The sequence below is a fragment of the Phaseolus vulgaris genome, chromosome 4 (assembly GCF_000499845.2).
Source record: "Phaseolus vulgaris cultivar G19833 chromosome 4, P. vulgaris v2.0, whole genome shotgun sequence".
NCBI classification, from domain to species: domain Eukaryota; kingdom Viridiplantae; phylum Streptophyta; class Magnoliopsida; order Fabales; family Fabaceae; genus Phaseolus; species Phaseolus vulgaris.
Genome location: NC_023756.2, coordinates 44133438 through 44152679, shown reverse-complemented (window position 1 = coordinate 44152679; position 19242 = coordinate 44133438). Strand labels below are relative to the sequence as shown.

General features: G+C 32.3%; 3 protein-coding genes across 3 annotated transcripts; 2 read left to right on the top strand and 1 right to left on the bottom strand.

Annotated features, from left to right (window-relative positions):
- The first annotated feature begins 148 nt into the window (after positions 1 to 148).
- On the top strand, positions 149 to 1191 carry LOC137838896 (mavicyanin). Its single transcript, XM_068648106.1, has 2 exons — positions 149 to 329; positions 989 to 1191. The coding sequence occupies exons 1-2, from the start codon at positions 149 to 151 to the stop codon at positions 1189 to 1191; spliced, it is 384 nt and encodes a 127-aa protein (XP_068504207.1).
- Positions 1192 to 2004: 813 nt separating this feature from the next.
- LOC137837856 (dehydrogenase/reductase SDR family member FEY-like) lies at positions 2005 to 8450 on the bottom strand. The gene is made up of 8 exons (XM_068647006.1): positions 8049 to 8450; positions 6838 to 6958; positions 6451 to 6568; positions 6051 to 6187; positions 4828 to 4929; positions 4056 to 4148; positions 2629 to 2701; positions 2005 to 2475 (listed from the first exon to the last, which is right to left on the bottom strand). Exons 1-8 carry the CDS (start codon positions 8279 to 8281, stop codon positions 2216 to 2218), a joined length of 1137 nt encoding a protein of 378 aa, XP_068503107.1. The 5' UTR covers positions 8282 to 8450; the 3' UTR covers positions 2005 to 2215.
- Positions 8451 to 17464: 9014 nt separating this feature from the next.
- Positions 17465 to 18283, top strand: LOC137838895 (uncharacterized mitochondrial protein AtMg00810-like). The gene has a single exon (XM_068648105.1). It carries the CDS (start codon positions 17465 to 17467, stop codon positions 18281 to 18283), a length of 819 nt encoding a protein of 272 aa, XP_068504206.1.
- Positions 18284 to 19242: the final 959 nt, after the last annotated feature.

Here is a 19242-nt window from a genome sequence, read left to right as displayed (position 1 = left end):
ATTAACACGATATACGTGACTACCTAATTTGTGACATCAGAATGTTGTGAGACTCCAATGTTTGGTGAATTATGGTCTTTCTTATCCTATGGTCGTTTGTCTTGCTGTAGTCTCTTATCATTGAAAGGAAGAAAAGGAAAAAAAAAAGATGGGTGTTGAGGCTTATCATTACTCCTGTGTAATCATGTTCTATCTTTTCCTCATAACCTTCATTGTGCCCCATGCAAAGGGAGAACATTTCATTGTTGGTGACAGTTATGGTTGGATTGACATCTTTGATTTCAACAACTGGTGTGATGGAAAAGAGTTTCATGTTGGTGATGTTCTAGGTAAGGGTAGAGTTTCACATTCATAATAAGAAATATCAATAACATACTCTTTCACATGTTGTATTATCATTCTTTAGACCTGTTTTACTGGCATTTTCTTTTTTGTGGTAAAATTTAGGGCATAATATAGAGGAGCTGAAAACATTTTATTGTCAAGAATATGTTTGGTTATGCATAGGAAAACACCAATTTATTTGTTTGATGTCTTTGAAAATAGTGTCAAACATGATTCTGACTTATGAGTGATGCATTCTTTAATGGAGTAAAAAGTCACTTTAATGTGAAAGAAACATTAAAATTTTAAAAACCTTTCAAAAGACACTTTAATACTTTTGAGTAAAACCCTTCATAAAAGTTTTAAAAACTCATGATTTTATTTTATAAGTAATCTAAGAACATACAGTTATATACCTATTTTTACTAATTTCAAGTTTAAAAGTTATAGATTTGTTAAAATTGTCAAGATAACATAAATGACTACATACAGACTAAAATCAAATTTGCAGTCAATAACGTAATGATGTTGCAAAATAGAATACAAACATTTTACCTAGATCTACTCATTCATAGCATATTCTCCCGAAAAATGGCATTTTGAAAATTTTATTACATGACAGTTGAAAATGTTCACTAACAGTTATGTTTATTTCTGTTACCAGTGTTCAAATATGAAAGCAGCCTACATAATGTATTGCAAGTTGATTCCACAGTTTATGAGAATTGCATAAAGGACTCGTATATACAAAGGTTCACGAGTGGCAATGACTCAATAATTTTAGAGGAAGGAGGAGCATGGTTCATGTGTGGAGTTGATGATCACTGCGAAAATGGGCAGAAACTCCACATCAATGTAACTCCTTGACTGATAATCATGTTGGATATTGGTGTTTTAGTGGCTTTAATTGCTACTTTTCATAATATTTCACATTTTATGATTCTTCTTTGAATAGAATCATCATCATGTTCAATCAACCAACTTCAGAATTTATATTCTATGTATTGAAAAAAAAATTACAGTGATGTTTAAGCATCTGATATTTGTTCTTGTCAAGTTGTCTGTATTATTTACCTTACACAGTCTTGTTGATTCGAGTAGATGATCAGATCAGCTTTCTAAAAACAGATCATATAAAGAATGGAAAAGATAAAATGATATCTACCATACTTTCTCCCAACTTTGTTAACTTTATAGAAGTTAAAGTGGTGGCTAAGTCATCAGATCAAACCAAACCATGATCATCAAATAGTTCCTCCATTAATCCTTGCATCATGGCACAGATACCGGATCTAGGATGTAATCAAACCATTGCTTTATTTATTATTTGGTAAAACTAAAATTATAATCATGGTACGGAGAATCTCTATGTCCAACAATCATTTTTAACCGACTCACAGAAAAATGCCAAACATTTCTGATGAATTAGAGAGCTTATAAAACAAGTTAAGAGCAAGCAAGGTTACAACTCTTGAGAAAGCAAGAATTGCAAGATAACATTCTAAAATTGAAAGCAATACTATTGCTGTAACCCACTCGCTTATTTAGGAGGGTAATCTATGACAATGGTCAAAATAACTATAACAAGATAGTGCCTACTAATTCAGTTCTTACTCCTATGCGTGCCCATCAGAAGTTTCAAGGCCAAAAACACTTGTTTGGTTAAATTCTCCCAATGAGTAACAAGTGAAACTTTAGTGCATAAATATGATCAAAATGGATGTACACATATGATGTCCAAAATTAAAGAAGGGTTCTTCTCTCCCACATACTAAGAATGAAAAAGCTCACTGCTATCTATAAATAATGTAAATGCCCTTACAGATTAAGGGCGAGGACGTGGCGACATTTCGGCTAATCAACTGTTTTGTAGTCATCATTGTAAATTAGATTACTGTTCTTGTCCATAACGGCATTTAACTTCTGCCCCGTCTAAAAGCCTCTCCACAGCATCTGAAGGAAGGCCAATCATCTCTAATGTCTTCTCCCACACTTCGTATGATGTTTGAACACTGTGTGCTTCTTCTGATGGATTTGCCGGACGACAATCTTGAGAAATAAAGGCACAAACGGGCCACTCGTCTGCTTTCAACATGTCACAATACTCCGGAACTTGAGGATCAGTGGCAGCAAAAAGAGCACTCCTTGCACCTGCATTCCAGCACAAGTGACATGTATTCATAGTTAGTCCTGAATATCTTTTACTTTTACGAAACATTCCATCAAATATATGGTTACAGTTGATTATAGAATCGGATTGCAAAGTTGTTATAGTTCTAGTTTGAAAATATTGAATAAATAGACCTTCTTGAGCACTAAAGATGAAGTAAGGGATCAAACGATACGCAGCTTGAACCAGTTTTGGTAGATCTCTTGCCTGAAATAGATAGGGTTGAAAATATAAGCAAAAACAAAAGCTTGATTTATAAAATAATGCAGAAAAATCAAGGAATCAATAACTGGATATATCCCATTATGCAACAAAGAAACTAACAAGTCTCACATAACTACAGAGTAATGGTAAAATGGGAGGATAGGGCTGTAACAATCAGATAGAAATAGAATGTATAGTTTAGCCTTTAAATTTAGAGCCCAAATTAACCCTAAAACCTTTTTCAAGTTTAGTCCACTAAGAGCCCAAAATATTGGGCTTTCAACATGCTTGGACATTATTTTAGAAGCCAAAACTGAAACCAGGCCTTTTTGGCCCAGCAAAATATAGCCAGCAGCTTGCATCAGGCTGGGTAACCCAATTTTGTCATCTCTTTCAATTCCTCAGATTTGCAATCAGCTATTTCAATCAACAAATCATACTTGCTATAGCAGCAATAAATCATGATAATAAAGTTATAATTCCAAGAGGGCCCTAGAGTGTATTTAACAAATCTAAAACTATAATTATGCAGAAGAATATTTTTGTACACAAAATTAAAATATACACACATATATATACATATACATATATATATATATATAATCTCATTAATGTATGTTTGTCATTTTACATTCATCGGGTAATTTACTAGTAAGTTTGATCAAATACTTAAAATAAATAAACTAACCAGACAGTTTTCAATTAAAATTTAGTTTATCAACTTTGTTTATCAGCTAATTTTTCCAAACAACCCTAGCAGAAATCTGAACTCGAAAATGAAGCAACAAAAACATAACACTAATTATGATGAATAATATAATTTACTTATTTAGACTTAGGTATTTGTATACAGTTCTCTCAGAGTCTTATTTATCCAACCTCAAGTTACATACAAGCTCTGCAATCTAATCGACATAAAGATTGTTCTACCAAAGAACAAATGGTTGAGTTATTAAAGAAATATTTTCATCCCTAGTTAATTTTTGCTCATCTACATACATATGCACATTAAAATGAACATCAACCCAACAAAAAAAGCCAATATGTTCCATAAGACTGCTAGTTGCATTAGCTCTAGCTCAACGCAATGATAGGTAGATAATCAACACAATACATCTATGAGTATCATGTTCATAACCAATCATGTTCCTGATCCTTTTTCCTTCTGGCAAACGACATGAGAAAATTAACAGGGAATTAATCTCTTGCAAAAGATGATTTCTGAAGGTTTTCTGTAGAAGTTATATTCAATTTGACAAATATTTGTAAAGACAAAAACAAAAATAAATATTGAAAGATTAAGAGTAAAATCATACATGTTCCATCCAGATACATTCAAAGTTGTCAAAAGACTTACAACATTGGTCTGGACTATTCCAGGTGATACACACAATACACTGACGCCAGATTCAGCAGGGAGTCGTTTATTAAGAATACTACTAAACATAATCTGCAACAGAAAATGCCAAGTCTCGTTTCATTCACAACTTCGAGATGAGTGGTAAACCAAGCAATTCATCTTCTTCATGTGATTTTGCAACATTGATCGGTAAGACTAAATTTTAGAAGTCAATATCAATAACCAGACTATAAGAATCAACACAAAAGGAAATATACAGGAAGAACATGGATTCCATCTATCAAAAACTAAACAAAATGCAAATATAATAAGGTAAAAAATGCTGAAAATTTATCTTTTAAGTATGCAATATATATCCAGTCTCTTGATGTATTAGTGATGGGCAGCATTGAAAATACAATACAGAATTATTCCCAAATGAATAAATATCCCATTAATGTTACAAATTTTCTGATTAATCCATAATTGTTTTGTTTTGCTGAAAAAAAAAATCCATAAATGTTTTGTACTTCAGTATCCTAAAATTAGTGTACATTATTATACATGTAGTTGTTAAACACGTGTGTGTAAACTCATTCAATAGCATACTTATTTTTGCTTTAATTCTAAGAATATTAACATGCAAGAAGGACATTAGTAATAATTAATTGCTGACAACTTATAAAGCTAAGTAAATAAGATTTAGCAGGACAAAAATAACTACACATAATTCCACTAAAGTTCGTTAGACGAAGCCATCGAAATGACAAAAACATTTAAACCAAGTTACCTCTGCCAACTTGCTGCTTGAGTACCCTACCATACTAGAAAATTTCCTTTTTCCAGATGAGACATTCATGTCTTCAGTGTCAACAAAACCAACATGATGCATCTACAGAAAAAGAGGGGAATAGAAAATAAAGCACTCTGATATTTTCTTAGGGTCATATTGATCATGACAAAATACATTCTTTATTTTCTAGGAATTATTTTACATTGATCACAACAGAAAAGTGATCAATATTCAACAGTTAAAAATCATAGAACAGTTAAACAGAAAGATAATAACATTATAGAGAATATTAAATACCTGCCAAACATCAATGTACAGTCTTTATTTCTGCACTCATTTCGTATCTGATATGTTTCCTTTTTATTAAGCATCCAATTTTTAATTCTTTGGAATACACCAATTAATCAATTATCAACAATTTTATAAGGCTTATTTTATATTTGGAATTTTGGTACAAAATTATTTCATCGAGCAAGAATCACACACATATTTTTGCAACTAAACCGCTGATAGTTATGCATTGGATAGCAAGATACATTTGAGCAAGAGTATTATACAAAGATGTTGTCTCAAGCTAATTAAAAAGTCATGCAAAAGTTGATAATACACCAAAATAGAAAGTTTAACTTGTGACATTAATATACTGAAAAAATACAAGAAAACAAAGTAACTCGGAATTAAAGGAAATTACATATTATAGTGTTTACATGTGTCTCATTTTTTTAACTGTAAAACAAATTTTACTACAAAACAGTGAGTCAACACATACCTACCAGGATTCACTACCCCGAGAAATGCACCTAAACAGAAGAAAGATGTCTTCTAAACTAACTTAACCATTCATAATAAGTAATTTGCTACTAAATTTGAATTCTAGAAAGCATTAATCCTCAATTCCTCATCATTGCAAACTGAATAGCTCTAGATTACTGATTATATTTTAAGAAGATCAAGTATAAAAAACCAACAAGTAATAAATGTTGAATTAGTCAAACAAACATCTACCCAAATAAAAATAATTTTTCATGCATATTAGTATAGTATATAAATCACAGGCAATAATAATATGAAAACTTATGGATTATATGGCAGTGCCATAAACCACAGTGGTGTGTTTAAATGGTTGAATTTTGGCCTCCCACCGTCCGCCATTGACAATAATTCAGGTTGAACCCTATGGGGGCTATCACATAATAATGCTCAAATAGCGAAAGACTTACAACGGAATTCACATTAACAATGCGACTAGGAGAACCCCTAATAAGGGATGGCAAAAGAAGTATAGAAAGCAACGCAGGAGCCAGATGATTCACTTGCAAGTGCTGTTCATAACCATCTTTGGAAAATTTTTGTGGCTCTGAATATGAACAAAAAAGTGAGTGGATTAGTTACATTTGTGATCAATGAAGAAGTTATTATTGTTAATTCTGATAATTTTGCCAATACAAATGATGAAAAAGAAAAGGATGAGTATAATTCAACAGGTAATCCAAAAAATTATTGCAAAAATACTCAAATCATTAAAGGATAGAGCCAGTACTTGGTGCTGTTTCAGGTTAAGAATGATTAACAGAAAGGCTAAAATACAGAAACGGGCTTTGATTGATCAGAAATACCAACCTCCAATGGAAAAAATTCCAGCATTATTGATGAGAACATGCAAGGGTGCTGAGCGTGCATTCCATGCTTCAGCAAACCTCACAACAGAGTCCAACGAGAGAAGATCAACTTGCATTACCTTCATAAACCAAAAGAAATGTCAATGACAATAAGTATCCAGAAACACATTGTTAAACTTATTTAGCATTTAAAACAAATATTCAACCAAAATCCCTCTTTAGAGCGTCATGTATAAAAGCTTGTAACAGAATAAGTTAATTCAAACACAGTTAAACACATAAGAAATTCCATGGATCATAATCATCATAGATGATTTAGCAAAGCATGCTCCAAGAGTGCTGATATAATGCTCCTCACACAATAATGAGTAATGGATATACAAGTTACCTCGACATTAAGAGGAATACTCAGTCCTGAAGAGTCAATCTGCCACTTCTGGATCAACTCCTGAGCTGCCTTTGTGTTCCTCACGGCCATAACAACATGGGCACCTGACTGTGCCAATTGCCTGCACGATGTGAAGAACAACGAAATAAATGCATCATATCCATTTTTTTCTAAACTTAAAAGCTCACACTTCATAATGTTCAATCTAGAATTTAAACCAAGAAGAGACCCAAACTCATATACCTTACCTATTTTCAACAATTACTTACAAAAAGAAAATAATTGAATTAAAATAAATCAAACTATACACATAAACTAAAATCAATATAGAATTGTTATCCGCTAGTTACAGTATCTCCAATTATACACTTAAAGTGAAGGTTCTTAACTCACTTTTAGCAGGTCTAACATGTTTCATCAGATTTAAGAATTTTCTACTCCAACGATGAAATCATTTAAGCACTTGTCTTATATTATGTCAGAAAATGACTTTTTAAAGGTTAATATCTTCTGGTCTCTATATCTGTGTCAACTTCAGTCTCTGTACCTAAAAGCTTTTCGATTTGGTCCCCGTACCAACCATTTTTTGCACTGGTCCTTGTTAGTTTTCTAGCAGTATAAAACTGCCACAAAATGGAGACATCAGGACTAAAACATAAAAAAATTGCGGGTATAGAAACTAAAACATAATAATACTTAAACCGAAAAGCTGGCACAAGTATAAGGACCAAAAGATTAATTAAACTATTTTAAATCATAGGACCAGATTGCTTGAATAAGAACCAATTCTTGCAATTGAAAGTTGTCACCCTCCTCCAAACGATCACCTGGTTCTCAAGTGAGAACCTGACAAACAAGTGATGGAGATTCTCCCGAAGAAACAATTGAGAACCTCTTATACAACCACTACAAGCCAGTCCACAGTGGGCCTACCTACCTAGCCATGCTAAATAAGGCTCAGTTCTCACAGTAACCAAAATGTTAAACATCATTTATAACCTATCACCAAAACCAACATCAAAGGTCTTTCCTTTACAACCACAAAACCAAGACAGACCCACTTCCCAAAACCACTCTTTTACCAATTATCACACAACAACTGCCCACCCCAGATAAACCCAGTTCATTAAAATTCCAAAGCTCGAGTTTTTACTGCCAAAAACAAAACCCATTATTTAAAAGCATCAAATTGAATTAAAAGGGAATTGAACCTTGCGATTTCGAGACCAATGCCACTGGTTGAGCCTGTGACAATGCAAGTGAGGTCGTTGATGGGAGGAAGTGGCATGGGGTTGTGTAAATGGCTGGCCATGATGCGCTGAAAGAGCATTTCGTAGACCAAATAGAACCACCCTCTTAACCACTCTATCCAACCCAAACACTCCTTCTTCTTCTTCTTCGTCTCCGGCGTTTCATTACTTGAAGACGACGTCGTAGTTGCCATCTCCCTCTCTCTCTCTCTCTCTCTCTCTCTTCTCTCTACGTTAGCGTACAGAATCTGAGATCTGTCTCTAGCAGGAGGAGACGATGATGTTACTTTTTGCTTCGCTTTGTATATTCGTGAGTGAGAGACGAGTTTCTGTTTACTTGGCTCGGGTGAGTGGACTCGCCCGAGTTCCAAAATGACTCCGGTGCCGGCTTTTTTAATTTGAGAAATTTTTTTTTCAATAATTACTGAAATTGGAAGATTTTCATAGATAAACATAATATACCTTTAATTAAGTTTCAGTCTATAATTTTATTTTATAGTTTTTCATTATTTCGTTATTTAAAATTAAAAAATCTATAGTTTCAATTTAATCTTTAATTTTCTATTAAAAATGGAAAATTACATATAATCCTCCAAATTAACTTTCTTAAATGAACATTTTTTATTAAATTTGTTCAGTTTGATACTACATATATTTCCTACACTTTTTTTTTTAATTAGCTCATCCCTCTTATTCTTTTATTTACTATGAGTGTTTTACTCTCTTTTTTATATGTTTGGTAATAAGATAAGACCAAACATTAATTTTTGACCAGAATAAAAAGGTAGATATATTATTAAAACAAAAGATAAATAATGACATTTTAGAGTTTTCATAGAAATAAATTAAGTTTGTGTTTCTACTATAAGAGTTTTGATAAATTAAGTTTTTATTTTACAAGAGAAAGCTACAAAGATCTCAAAGAAGTTATAAATTCACATTATCTTTTCTTTCTTTTTGTTATAGTGTATTTCCTTACAAGTTATGAAGGAATAATTTAAAAAGGTTTTTAAGGGATCAATATAAAGTCAATTTGAAAGTATAAAAGCCTTTTCTTTGTCTCCTATTACATTTGCATGCAAAGAAAAAAAAAACACAATCTCTCCTTTTTTTTTCCATTTCTTTAACATTTCCACGTAATAATTAGTTATATGCTATGAAATTAGAGTAACTCTTTCTTATTTAAAAAAAAAATTGATAAAAGTGACTCTCTTAACTAATTTAGCTTTATTTGATATTAGTTGTTTTCTATTTGTATTGTTTATGCATTTAGGTAGGAAATAGGATAGTTGGATCATATTTAAAAATAAATAAATAAAATTCGTAGGTATTATCTAATATTGTGTAGTTAAATAATAATTTTATAGAATAAACAATTTGTCATGACCTTTTAATAAGGATGGTTTCTTTGAGATTAATAAGACATTTTAAGTTTAACAAATTCAATTGTTTGAAAATGTTTTTTAATTTAATTTTATTTAATAACATATAATATAAAAAAGATAAGAGAGAAATACATAATATATTTCTATGTTAACTCGTTTAACAAAGTATACTATGTCTAATTTTCAATCAAACAAAAGTTTCATTAAACAGACTAATATATGAAATACAAAATGAGTAATATTTTGGCCCGTAACCACTATTAGCTAATCTATACGAGTATTGTTTCATATAGTAGTAACTCTTGATTAGCTCGTAGTCACTTCTCACTAACCCCTTCAAGTATTCTTTGGAAACATAGTCATTCCTAGCTAACTCCTTCAAGTATGATTTGAGAACATAGTCACTTTAGGATAACCTCTTTGAGCATTCTTTGACTAACCGCTTTGAGTATTCTTTGGGAATGTAATCACTTCTAGCTAACCTCGTTTAGGTATTCTTTGACACTTAGTCACTTCTAGCTAAAATCAAGTATTATTTTGAATCATAGTCACTTTTTCCTAACTCGTTTAAAATTATTTGTTGAACAAAATTCACTCTTGGCTAATAAGCAAGTATTTTTTATTAAAAAGTCACTCCTAGCTTAGGCAAATAAATCATAAGTATTAATCAATTGATCATAGGGTGGCTCGCTAATGAGGGATAACATATTTCGATGTTTACACACTTAAGTACTCTTTACTAATTTGTTAGTAAATGTAACAATGTTATCTATGAACCTTCTTAGTGTTAAAATAGGTGGCCTAGAAATTGTTTTCCAAAAAAATTCGCAAAATCTGAAGTCAGATTGAAAACTTAATAAAATCAACTAATTAATTTATCCTTCAATCGATTATAAAAAACACAACAAATATATATTCAAAATATAAACTAGTTGTTACATGAATTTAACCGATCGATTTAAATGCAGAACATTATAAAGTAATAAATAAAATAGATAATAGATATCATAGTGAGAGAGAGATTGTATAGGAGATTTTATAGGCTCACTCTCACACCGAGAGCTACATGCAGTCCTCACCAAACTACTGAGAATTCACTAAACCAAACACAAAGGTTTACACAATAAACAATCAAGAGTGTTGATCTTGAATCCTACAAGAACACACACGCTCTTAGCCACACAATTCATAAACCCTATATGAATCTACTTTACAACAAAATACAATAATAAGGGTTGAATACACCTGAATTGTTACAAATGAAGCACAATAGAAATACAAACTCATAAACATTCTTTATAGCACAAGAATTATCTAAAAAGCAAACTCAATCTCTACTAAAGATTTTAAAATTTTCTATTTTTCTCTCTTATGAAATTTGTTGTTTTAAAATAATTATATTACATCCCTATATAAGGTTACAATGATTGAAAAACAATTTAATCATTTGATGAAAACAAATGTATTAATTAAAATTATATTGGTTAGAATAACATAATTTTGGCATATTGGGTTTAGGGTTGAGGATTTTTAAATTGGGTTGGGTTTTTTAGCTGATTGGGTTTAGGATTATTTTTAGGTTGGGTTTGAGGATTTTTGGGCAGATTGTTGTTTTTATTATTTTTGGCAAATTGGTTGGAGATTTTTTTATTTGGGAATAAATTATTTTTTATTGATTTGATATTATAGTAAAAAAAATTAAGATCTCTCGAAGTGATTCAAATTCTGGTCATGGTGGTACAAATTCAACATTTCCACTACCAACTAAAAGTAAGAATTTTGCGGAAAATATAACAGACATAGGATGGAATTATGAAAATGATGTTTCAAGGAACGGAAAAAAAAGTGAAATCTAATTACTACTCAAAGATATTTAATGGAGGCATTTTCAGATTCAAACATCATATTGTCGGAACTAGATGTGACTTTGAACCTTGTGTATCAACCAGAAAAAAATCAAAGTTTTAATGTTGAAAGTTGTCTCAGATGCTAAAGATGTCTCACTGAAGAAAAGAAAGTTCAATAACCTTTGACAAATTGATGGTGGGAAAGAGAGTTAACAAAGTGGTAGCACTAGCAAGATATTTAAAAGTAATCCACTAACGGTGTTCAAGCTACTATAAATCAAATATACAAGAGAGGTGATAAAGAAAAAGTTGATGCTCAAGTTGTTGATTTTTTTTACACAAGTGTCATCCCTTTCAATATTATTAGAAATCCAACTTTTGCAAAAATGTGTGACATGTTTGGTAGATATAACATTGGTTATAAACCTCCATCATATCACGATATCAAAGAGAAGCTTATGAAACAAGTAGAGGACAAAACTAATATACAACTTCAAGAGTATAAAGATTAATGGATAAACAAGAAAAGACGTTCAATTTGTAACTTTTGGTGAACAATCCTAAAGGAATTGTGTTTCTCTATTCATTAGATACCTTTGACATCTCAAAAATTGTAGATAAAGTATTTAAAATATTAGATGATGCAGTATAATTTGTTGGTGAGGAAGATATAGTGCAGGTAGTTGCTGATAATGCTACAAATTTCAAGACAGTTGGAGACTATTGATGCAAAAAAGGAAGCATTTATATTGAACTCCATATGTTGCCAATTATATTGATTTAATCTTTGAAAATTTTGAAAAGTAATAAAAGGTTCATGAAACTACAATCAAGGGAAGAATGATTACTGCCTACATTTACGGTAGAACAATGCTAATTAGAATTTTCAAAAAAAAATTACATACTTTGAGATATTTTTTAATTTATTCTACTAACAATAATATTAACATTTGTAGTTACTTGCATCAATATGTATTTTAATGTAGAAACACGTCATAATATATTTATAAGATTATATAATTTATATATAAATACAAGAAAATTTTGAAATTATATAACAATAATTATATAAAAGAATAATTTTTCTATTTATTTGATAACTTTTTCATTATAAAATGTTTGACATTTAAACCGTGTTTAAAAAGTTGTTAATAATTGAAATCGTTAAAACTAATTCAAGCTCCAAAATTTTGATTTAATTTAATTTTGGATTTTGTTTTAAATTAAAACTACACAAAAACTTATTTGAAAATAAGTTGTTTGATTCAAAATTAAAAACTAAACCAAATTACTTACTATATCTAAATATAATGTTATATTTAAAAGTTAATTAACAACTAATGTTCTTGGCGGTAAACTTCTGCGGGCGAATCTCGTGGTGGAACTTGTGCTTTCTTTAATGTTTGGATGTTGTTCCTGTTAAGACAGAGGGTGTTCTAACGGTCGATCACACTCTGATGCTCAAGTCAGTAAAGGCTCACAAAAACAACAATAATTCTCAATAATTCTCAAGGTAGTGTGTAAAAACAGCTTACCTTCACCTAGGGTTTCAACCCTTTTTTTATAACCGCACATGCAACAATTGCACTTGATATAAGAAAATATTAACTGAAAATAAGTCTCCTTATCTTTTTAGGGTTAGCAACATCTATCCGTATTTTACGCAAACAAATAAAATATCTATTTATATTTTATCTTATATATTTATAAAATATCTCTTTATATTTTATCTTATATATTTAGAAAATATCTTTTTGTATTTTATCTTTAAACACATAAACTTGAATTTAAATCATAGCACATCATTAGAAAAATAGGCCCATTAACCAAACAGACCCAACACCGCTACCTTAACTTCAGGTCCATGGTCGAGCTGACTCCTACCTACTCGAGGACCGAGCTCCTACCCGGTACAACTAACAAATATTTCATATTTCTTAAAGGCAGTTTTACTCATTATATTGTAATTACAATATATTTATAGGATTATATCATTTATATATAAATACAATTTTTTTTTGAAATTATATAACAATAATTACTAAAGAATAATAAGTTGTTATTAACTGAAATCCTTAAAACTAATTCAAACAGAGCTCCGAAATTTTATTTTAATTTAATTTTTGAATTTTGTATTAAATTAAACCAAACAAAAACTTATTTGATTTTTATATTTAACTGAAGTGAATTTTTAATAAAACAAATTAAATAAAAAAATGCAAACACCATATAAGTTTGTAATTTATAACAAATTTTAGTAAAAAAAAAAAAAGTAACGTAACATATTTCAATATGATAACTAAGGTATTGATTTTAATATATGTGGTTGAGTATATCTTCAGATCACTTTATTTTCTCTTTAAATATTTTTGTACTGACATTTTTTCTCTCTTTTTTAAACTTCAACTTTAATCAAGTAGTAGTTACACTTGCCCAAAAATTCAATAAATTAATATTTTATTTCTAAATTTAATATATATCATTATATTATTATAACGGATTATCTAAAAAAATATTTTTTCTGGTGTTTTTAATAAATTATTTTTTCTAAACTTAGAAGATATATTTTTTCTTAATATATATATTGACCCAGATCTTTTGTTTCTTTGCTTATAGGATCTGCAATTTTTCTCTGAACAAATTAACTTTGACACGTTTGTGTAAATTAGGATTTTTGTCCTTCTTTCTTTGTGTGCATCTCATCACATAAATGTCTTCATCATCTCAATGTTTGGCACTTCTTCCCGAAGAAGTGATGATGGAGATTTTGTCAAGGGTTCCAGTAAAGGATCTCATGTGATTCAGGTGCACTTCAAAATGGATGAACCACCTCGTCTTAGATAGTGCATTTGTTAAACGACACCTTCGAAGGTGTTTGAAAAACGATGACAGCTTATCAAACATGAGAGACTTCGAGCAATGGAAGCATGTATTGTGCGGCTTCGTGTTCAATTCAACCACGATTACACTGTTTTGGAAGCAATGATACCGCATAATTTATTCTATACAATAAGAAAGATAATAGGATAGATCTTTATGAAGAAAGATAATAGGATAGATCTTTATGAAGAAAGATAATAGGATAGATCTTTATGAAGTTTTTAATGATAATGAGTTTTATTAATGTTAGTTAAATTGTGTAAGAGGTTGCAAAACTTCATGATTTCTTTATATTCTATTTATTACTTTGTTGCATCATTTCACGGTTGTTGCTACTTTATGGTTCTAGTTCTTTTTCTAAAAAACCTGCACCTATTCGGCTTGCCCAACAACTTCGCTATTTGCACCACGTTTCTTATGTCGGTTTCAGCTGGCCCAGTAGTTTTATTGTTTGTGACCCGGCGTAGAGTTTCACGGGAGAGTGTTAACGGTGAAGCGGGACAACGGTAAGAGGATGAGGGAGAAGAGTCAGGAGCGGGCGCGATGGTTGGAAGGGAATGACGACAAGGGAGAGCATCCATCCTCGTGGCATGAGGAGAGGGACGGATCGAGGAATGTAAAAGAAAGTTCTATAGCAGTCCAAACAAAATAATTTCTGCCCAATTTATTATGCAGTGTTTTCTAATTTTTTAGATCTTTCTAGAAGGAGAATGAGGTGTACCATGAGCTGTATTTTTCTGTTATTCTCTTTTGTTTTTTTCTTTACACAAACAATGTGTATATATTCTGAACATTGTTTGCAGAATAATATAACAAACCTTTCCATCATCTTTTGCTCTGTGCTTTTCTGTGTTTGCCTTGTTTTCTCACATGGTATCAGAGCTCTGCAAATACCTTCTCCATGTCTGAGGTTCACTCTACTGATCCTGGAATTACAAATTCCAGTCTTCATCCCTCCAACCCTTATTATATCCATCCCAGTGAAGGACCCAATTCTGTATCCATTACCCCTGTCCTCACTGGTCAAAATGGGTTTTTTTGACAGGTGTTGTTACTGAACCTGCACTCACTGATCATTTGTATCCAACATGGGAACGTTGCAATACATTAATCATGTCTTGGCTGCTCAACTCTCTGTCTCAACCTATTGCCCAAAGTGTGATTTTCTTTGAAAGTGCTATAGCCATCTAGAATGACCTTAAAGAACGTTTCTCTCAGGGTGACCTTCTTCGTATTGCAGAGTTCCAGAATTCTACACCTCCCTCAAATCTTTATGGGAAGAGCTTGATAATTACCGTCATTTCCTTCCATGTACCTATTCAGCCAAGATGTATCATCAACAAGACTTCATCATTCGCTTTCTCAAAGGATTGGATGATCGATTCTCCGTCGTTCGTTCCCAAATCCTTCTCATGGAACCCTTGCTGCAAGCTTCTCATGTTTTCTCCATGATTGTGCAGCAGGAGGATTAACGTTCTCTTCCTCTTGTTGACGTAGAACCCAACGCATTCATCAATTCCAGCTTCATCCCTTCCGATAAGGGGCGCGACGGCGGACCTCCAAAATCTCATCCAACAAACAGTAATCGCAACAACAGTAAGATATGCGTTTACTGTCACCGCACCGGCTACACCATCGAAGCGTGCTATGCGAAACACGGTTACCCACCAGGTCATCCCCGATACCCGGGTCGTCCACGATTCAACTTGCGTGAAGGTGCCGTTAACAATCTCGCCAACAATGTCATCAACGATCTAACCAACATTGAGGGTTCTGGTTCTAACACCACCAGCATTGAGGGTTCTGCTTCTAATGGACCTGGTATTCACTTGTCACAGGCCCAATATCAAGCTCTCGTTAGACTCCTCCAGCAACCGCAACAGCATCCTGAGACCTATGGTTCTGGTTCTGTCTAGCCCTCACGGGCCAATATCATCCAAACAGCTTCTGTTGACCCAATGTGTATTAGTATTTCTTCTACTTTTTGCACCACATCTCGCACACACCCACATCATATTCTGTTCAACAACCACACTATTCATGTCACACACTCACAAAATAATTCTTGGGTCATCGATTTCGGTGCAACTGATCATATTACCTCCTCTTTAAATTTTTTCTTTATTACTCTCAAATTAAACCTGTCCAAATCCATTTACCTAATGGTACCTATTTGTTTGCACATTTTTCTGGCTTTGTTCAAATTAGTCCAAACTTTGTTATTCATGATGTGCTTTACATTCCCAATTTTAAATTTAATCTTCTTTCAATTTCTAAACTCATTCCTTCTCTTAATTACTTTTTGATATTTTCTAATGACAATTGTTATATAAAGGAAACAAGATCATTGAAGACGATTGGTTTGGGTCAATTAAAACAAGGGCTTTATCACTTGGACATCAATTATCCTGTGAGTTTGACACCTCTTGACATCCATAACCACCACCCAAAGTCTCCATCAATACTTTCACCCCCCTATCACTAACACCAATCTTTGGCATTTTAGGCTAGGACACCTTTTCGGAAATCGTCTCAATGTTTTGCACATGACCTTTCCTTTTATTTCTAAGATGTTGTTGACAATTGTGACATTTTTCACTTAGCTAAACAAAAACGTCTTTCATACTCTCCAAGTCTCAATAGATCTTGCAAATTATTTGATTTAGTCCATATGGATATTTGGGGACCCTTTTCTAAAACTTTTATTCATGGTCATAAATATTTTTTAACCATTGTTGATGATTTTAATCGTTTTACATGGGTTGTCTTATTAAAATAAAAAAGTGAAGTCCAAATGCATGTCCAAAATTTTGTTGCTTTAATTGAAACTCAATTTCACAACACTATTAAATGTATTCGTTCGGAAAATGGGCCTGAGTTTTTTCAAAAGAATTATTTTTCATCCAAAGGTATTTTACATCAAACAAGTTGTGTATATACCCCTCAACAAAATGGACGCGTAGAAAGAAAACATCAACACATCCTTAATGTTGCTAGGGCACTCATGTTTCAATCTAATATTCCAAAACATTTTTTGTCCTATGCTATTAAACATGTAGTTTTTTTGATAAATCGTGTTCCTTCTCCTGTCATTCAAAATAAAACTCCTTTTGAATTATTGCATAATGAACCTCCTGATTTTAACATGGGAATTACAATTGGGAATTACAACAACTTGATGTCAGTAATGCATTTTTCATGGAGAAATTTTATAAGATGTTTATATGGTGATACCTCCTGGACTATCCAATTATTCTTCTAATCAATGTTGCAAACTCAAGAAATTTCTTATGGTCTGAAACAAGCAAGTCACACATGGTATGAAAAATTATCTCTTTTACTGCAATCTTCGGGATATGCTCAAGCCCATGCTGATCATAGTTTATTTATAAAAAATACTAGTTATGTTTTCACTGTTCTCATTGTTTATGTCGATGATATTGTGCTCACTGGAAATTGTGCTTCTGAGATCACTAAGATTAAAGCCACTCTCCATTCTCATTTGCATATAAAGGATCTTGGCCAGTTGAAATATTTTTTGGGAATAGAAGTAGCTCACTCCAGCCAAGGCATCTCTCTTTGTCAACGCAAATATTGTCTGGACTTGATTAAGGATTCTGGTCTCATGGGTTGCAAACCCTTTTCTACTCCAATGGATGACTTCATGCGTCTTCATCAGGACTCTAGTGAACCTTTGCCTGACCCTTTGTCATATCGACGACTGGTGGGGCGTCTCATATATTTAACTACCACTAGACCTGATATAGCCTTTGCGAAACTCAGTCAATTCATGGTCACACCTACTCAGACTCATCTTCAAGTTACTTTAAGAGTAATTCGATATCTGAAAGGATGCCCTGGAAAAGGCTTATTTTTTAGTCGTAGGTCTTCAACACAAATTTTTGGATTCAGTGATGCTGATTGGGCCACATGTATTGATACACGACGTTCCATCACTGTTTACTGTTTTTTTATTGGCAATTCTTTGGTGTCATGGAAAGCCAAGAAACAATCTACTATTTCTCGATCTTCCACAGAAGCCGAGTATAGGGCCCTTGCCTCTGCCACTTGCGAGCTTCAATGACTCTCTTTCCTTCTTGATGATTTGAGAATTCCTATCACTAAGAATCATGTCCTCTATTGTGATAAGCAAAGCGCTTTATACATTGCTGGCAATCCCGTCTTTCATGAAAGAACAAAACATTTAGAGATTGATTGCCACATTGTTCGTGAAAAACTACTTAGTGGACTCATGCTTCTTCTACCAGTTTCTTCCTCACATCAGTTAGCAGATATCCTTACTAAAGCCCTTCTACCACGACTGTTTCACTCCAATTTATCCAAGTTGGAGCTTCTTGACATCTTCCAACCTCCAACTTGTGAGGGGCTAAAAGAAAGTTCTACAACAGTCTAAACAAAATAATTTCAGCCCAATTTATTATGCAGTGTTTTCTAATTTTTTAGATCTTTCTAGAAAGAGAATGAGGTGTACCCATGAGTTGTATTTTTCTGTTATTCTCTTTTGTCCTTTTCTTTACACAAAAAATGTGTATATATTCTGAACATTGTTTGCAAAATAATATAACAAACCTTTCCATCATCTTTTGCTCTATTTGGAAAAATTGAAAAATCAATTCTGTACCATTTCGAAAAATCGAAAATCGATTTTGCATCAATTTACAAGGATAACAAAATTGATTATGCACTAATTTACAAAGAAAATTCAGAAAGAAGAAGGAAACTATTGCACCCGACGCTGTAATAAAAAACTGAAAACTCACTAATGCACACATTGTTTAATATTAGAATTGATGGAAGGTAGCAACATAAATGTCTATTTGTGTCTCTACAATCAACGCAAATCTTCTTAATTTTGCGAGAAGTGAAAAAACTACTGAACCCGCTCGCTCGTTCGCACTCACGCCCTCACATACCCCGATCCAAACAAAAGTTCTTCCCGCTCGCCCCTTCCTCCTCCGTTGTCACATCTAGAAGCAAACAAGGTGTTAATGTTGAAAGTTGTCTTAGATGCTAAAGATTTCT

What these genes read in the sequence shown, in the direction of transcription:
- LOC137838895 (XM_068648105.1), top strand. Translation starts at nt 17,465, where the DNA reads ATGTTGCAAACTCAAGAAATTTCTTATGGTCTGAAACAAGCAAGTCAC.
- LOC137837856 (XM_068647006.1), bottom strand. Translation starts at nt 8,281, where the DNA reads ATGGCAACTACGACGTCGTCTTCAAGTAATGAAACGCCGGAGACGAAG. An exon ending in GTATTCCTCTTAATGTCGAG is followed by an intron (nt 6,569 to 6,837) that starts GTAACTTGTATA and finishes TGGTTTATGAAG; the next exon opens with GTAATGCAAGTTGATCTTCT. An exon ending in CATCTTTAGTGCTCAAGAAG is followed by an intron (nt 2,476 to 2,628) that starts GTCTATTTATTC and finishes GCTGGAATGCAG; the next exon opens with GTGCAAGGAGTGCTCTTTTT.
- LOC137838896 (XM_068648106.1), top strand. Translation starts at nt 149, where the DNA reads ATGGGTGTTGAGGCTTATCATTACTCCTGTGTAATCATGTTCTATCTT. An exon ending in TCATGTTGGTGATGTTCTAG is followed by an intron (nt 330 to 988) that starts GTAAGGGTAGAG and finishes TTCTGTTACCAG; the next exon opens with TGTTCAAATATGAAAGCAGC.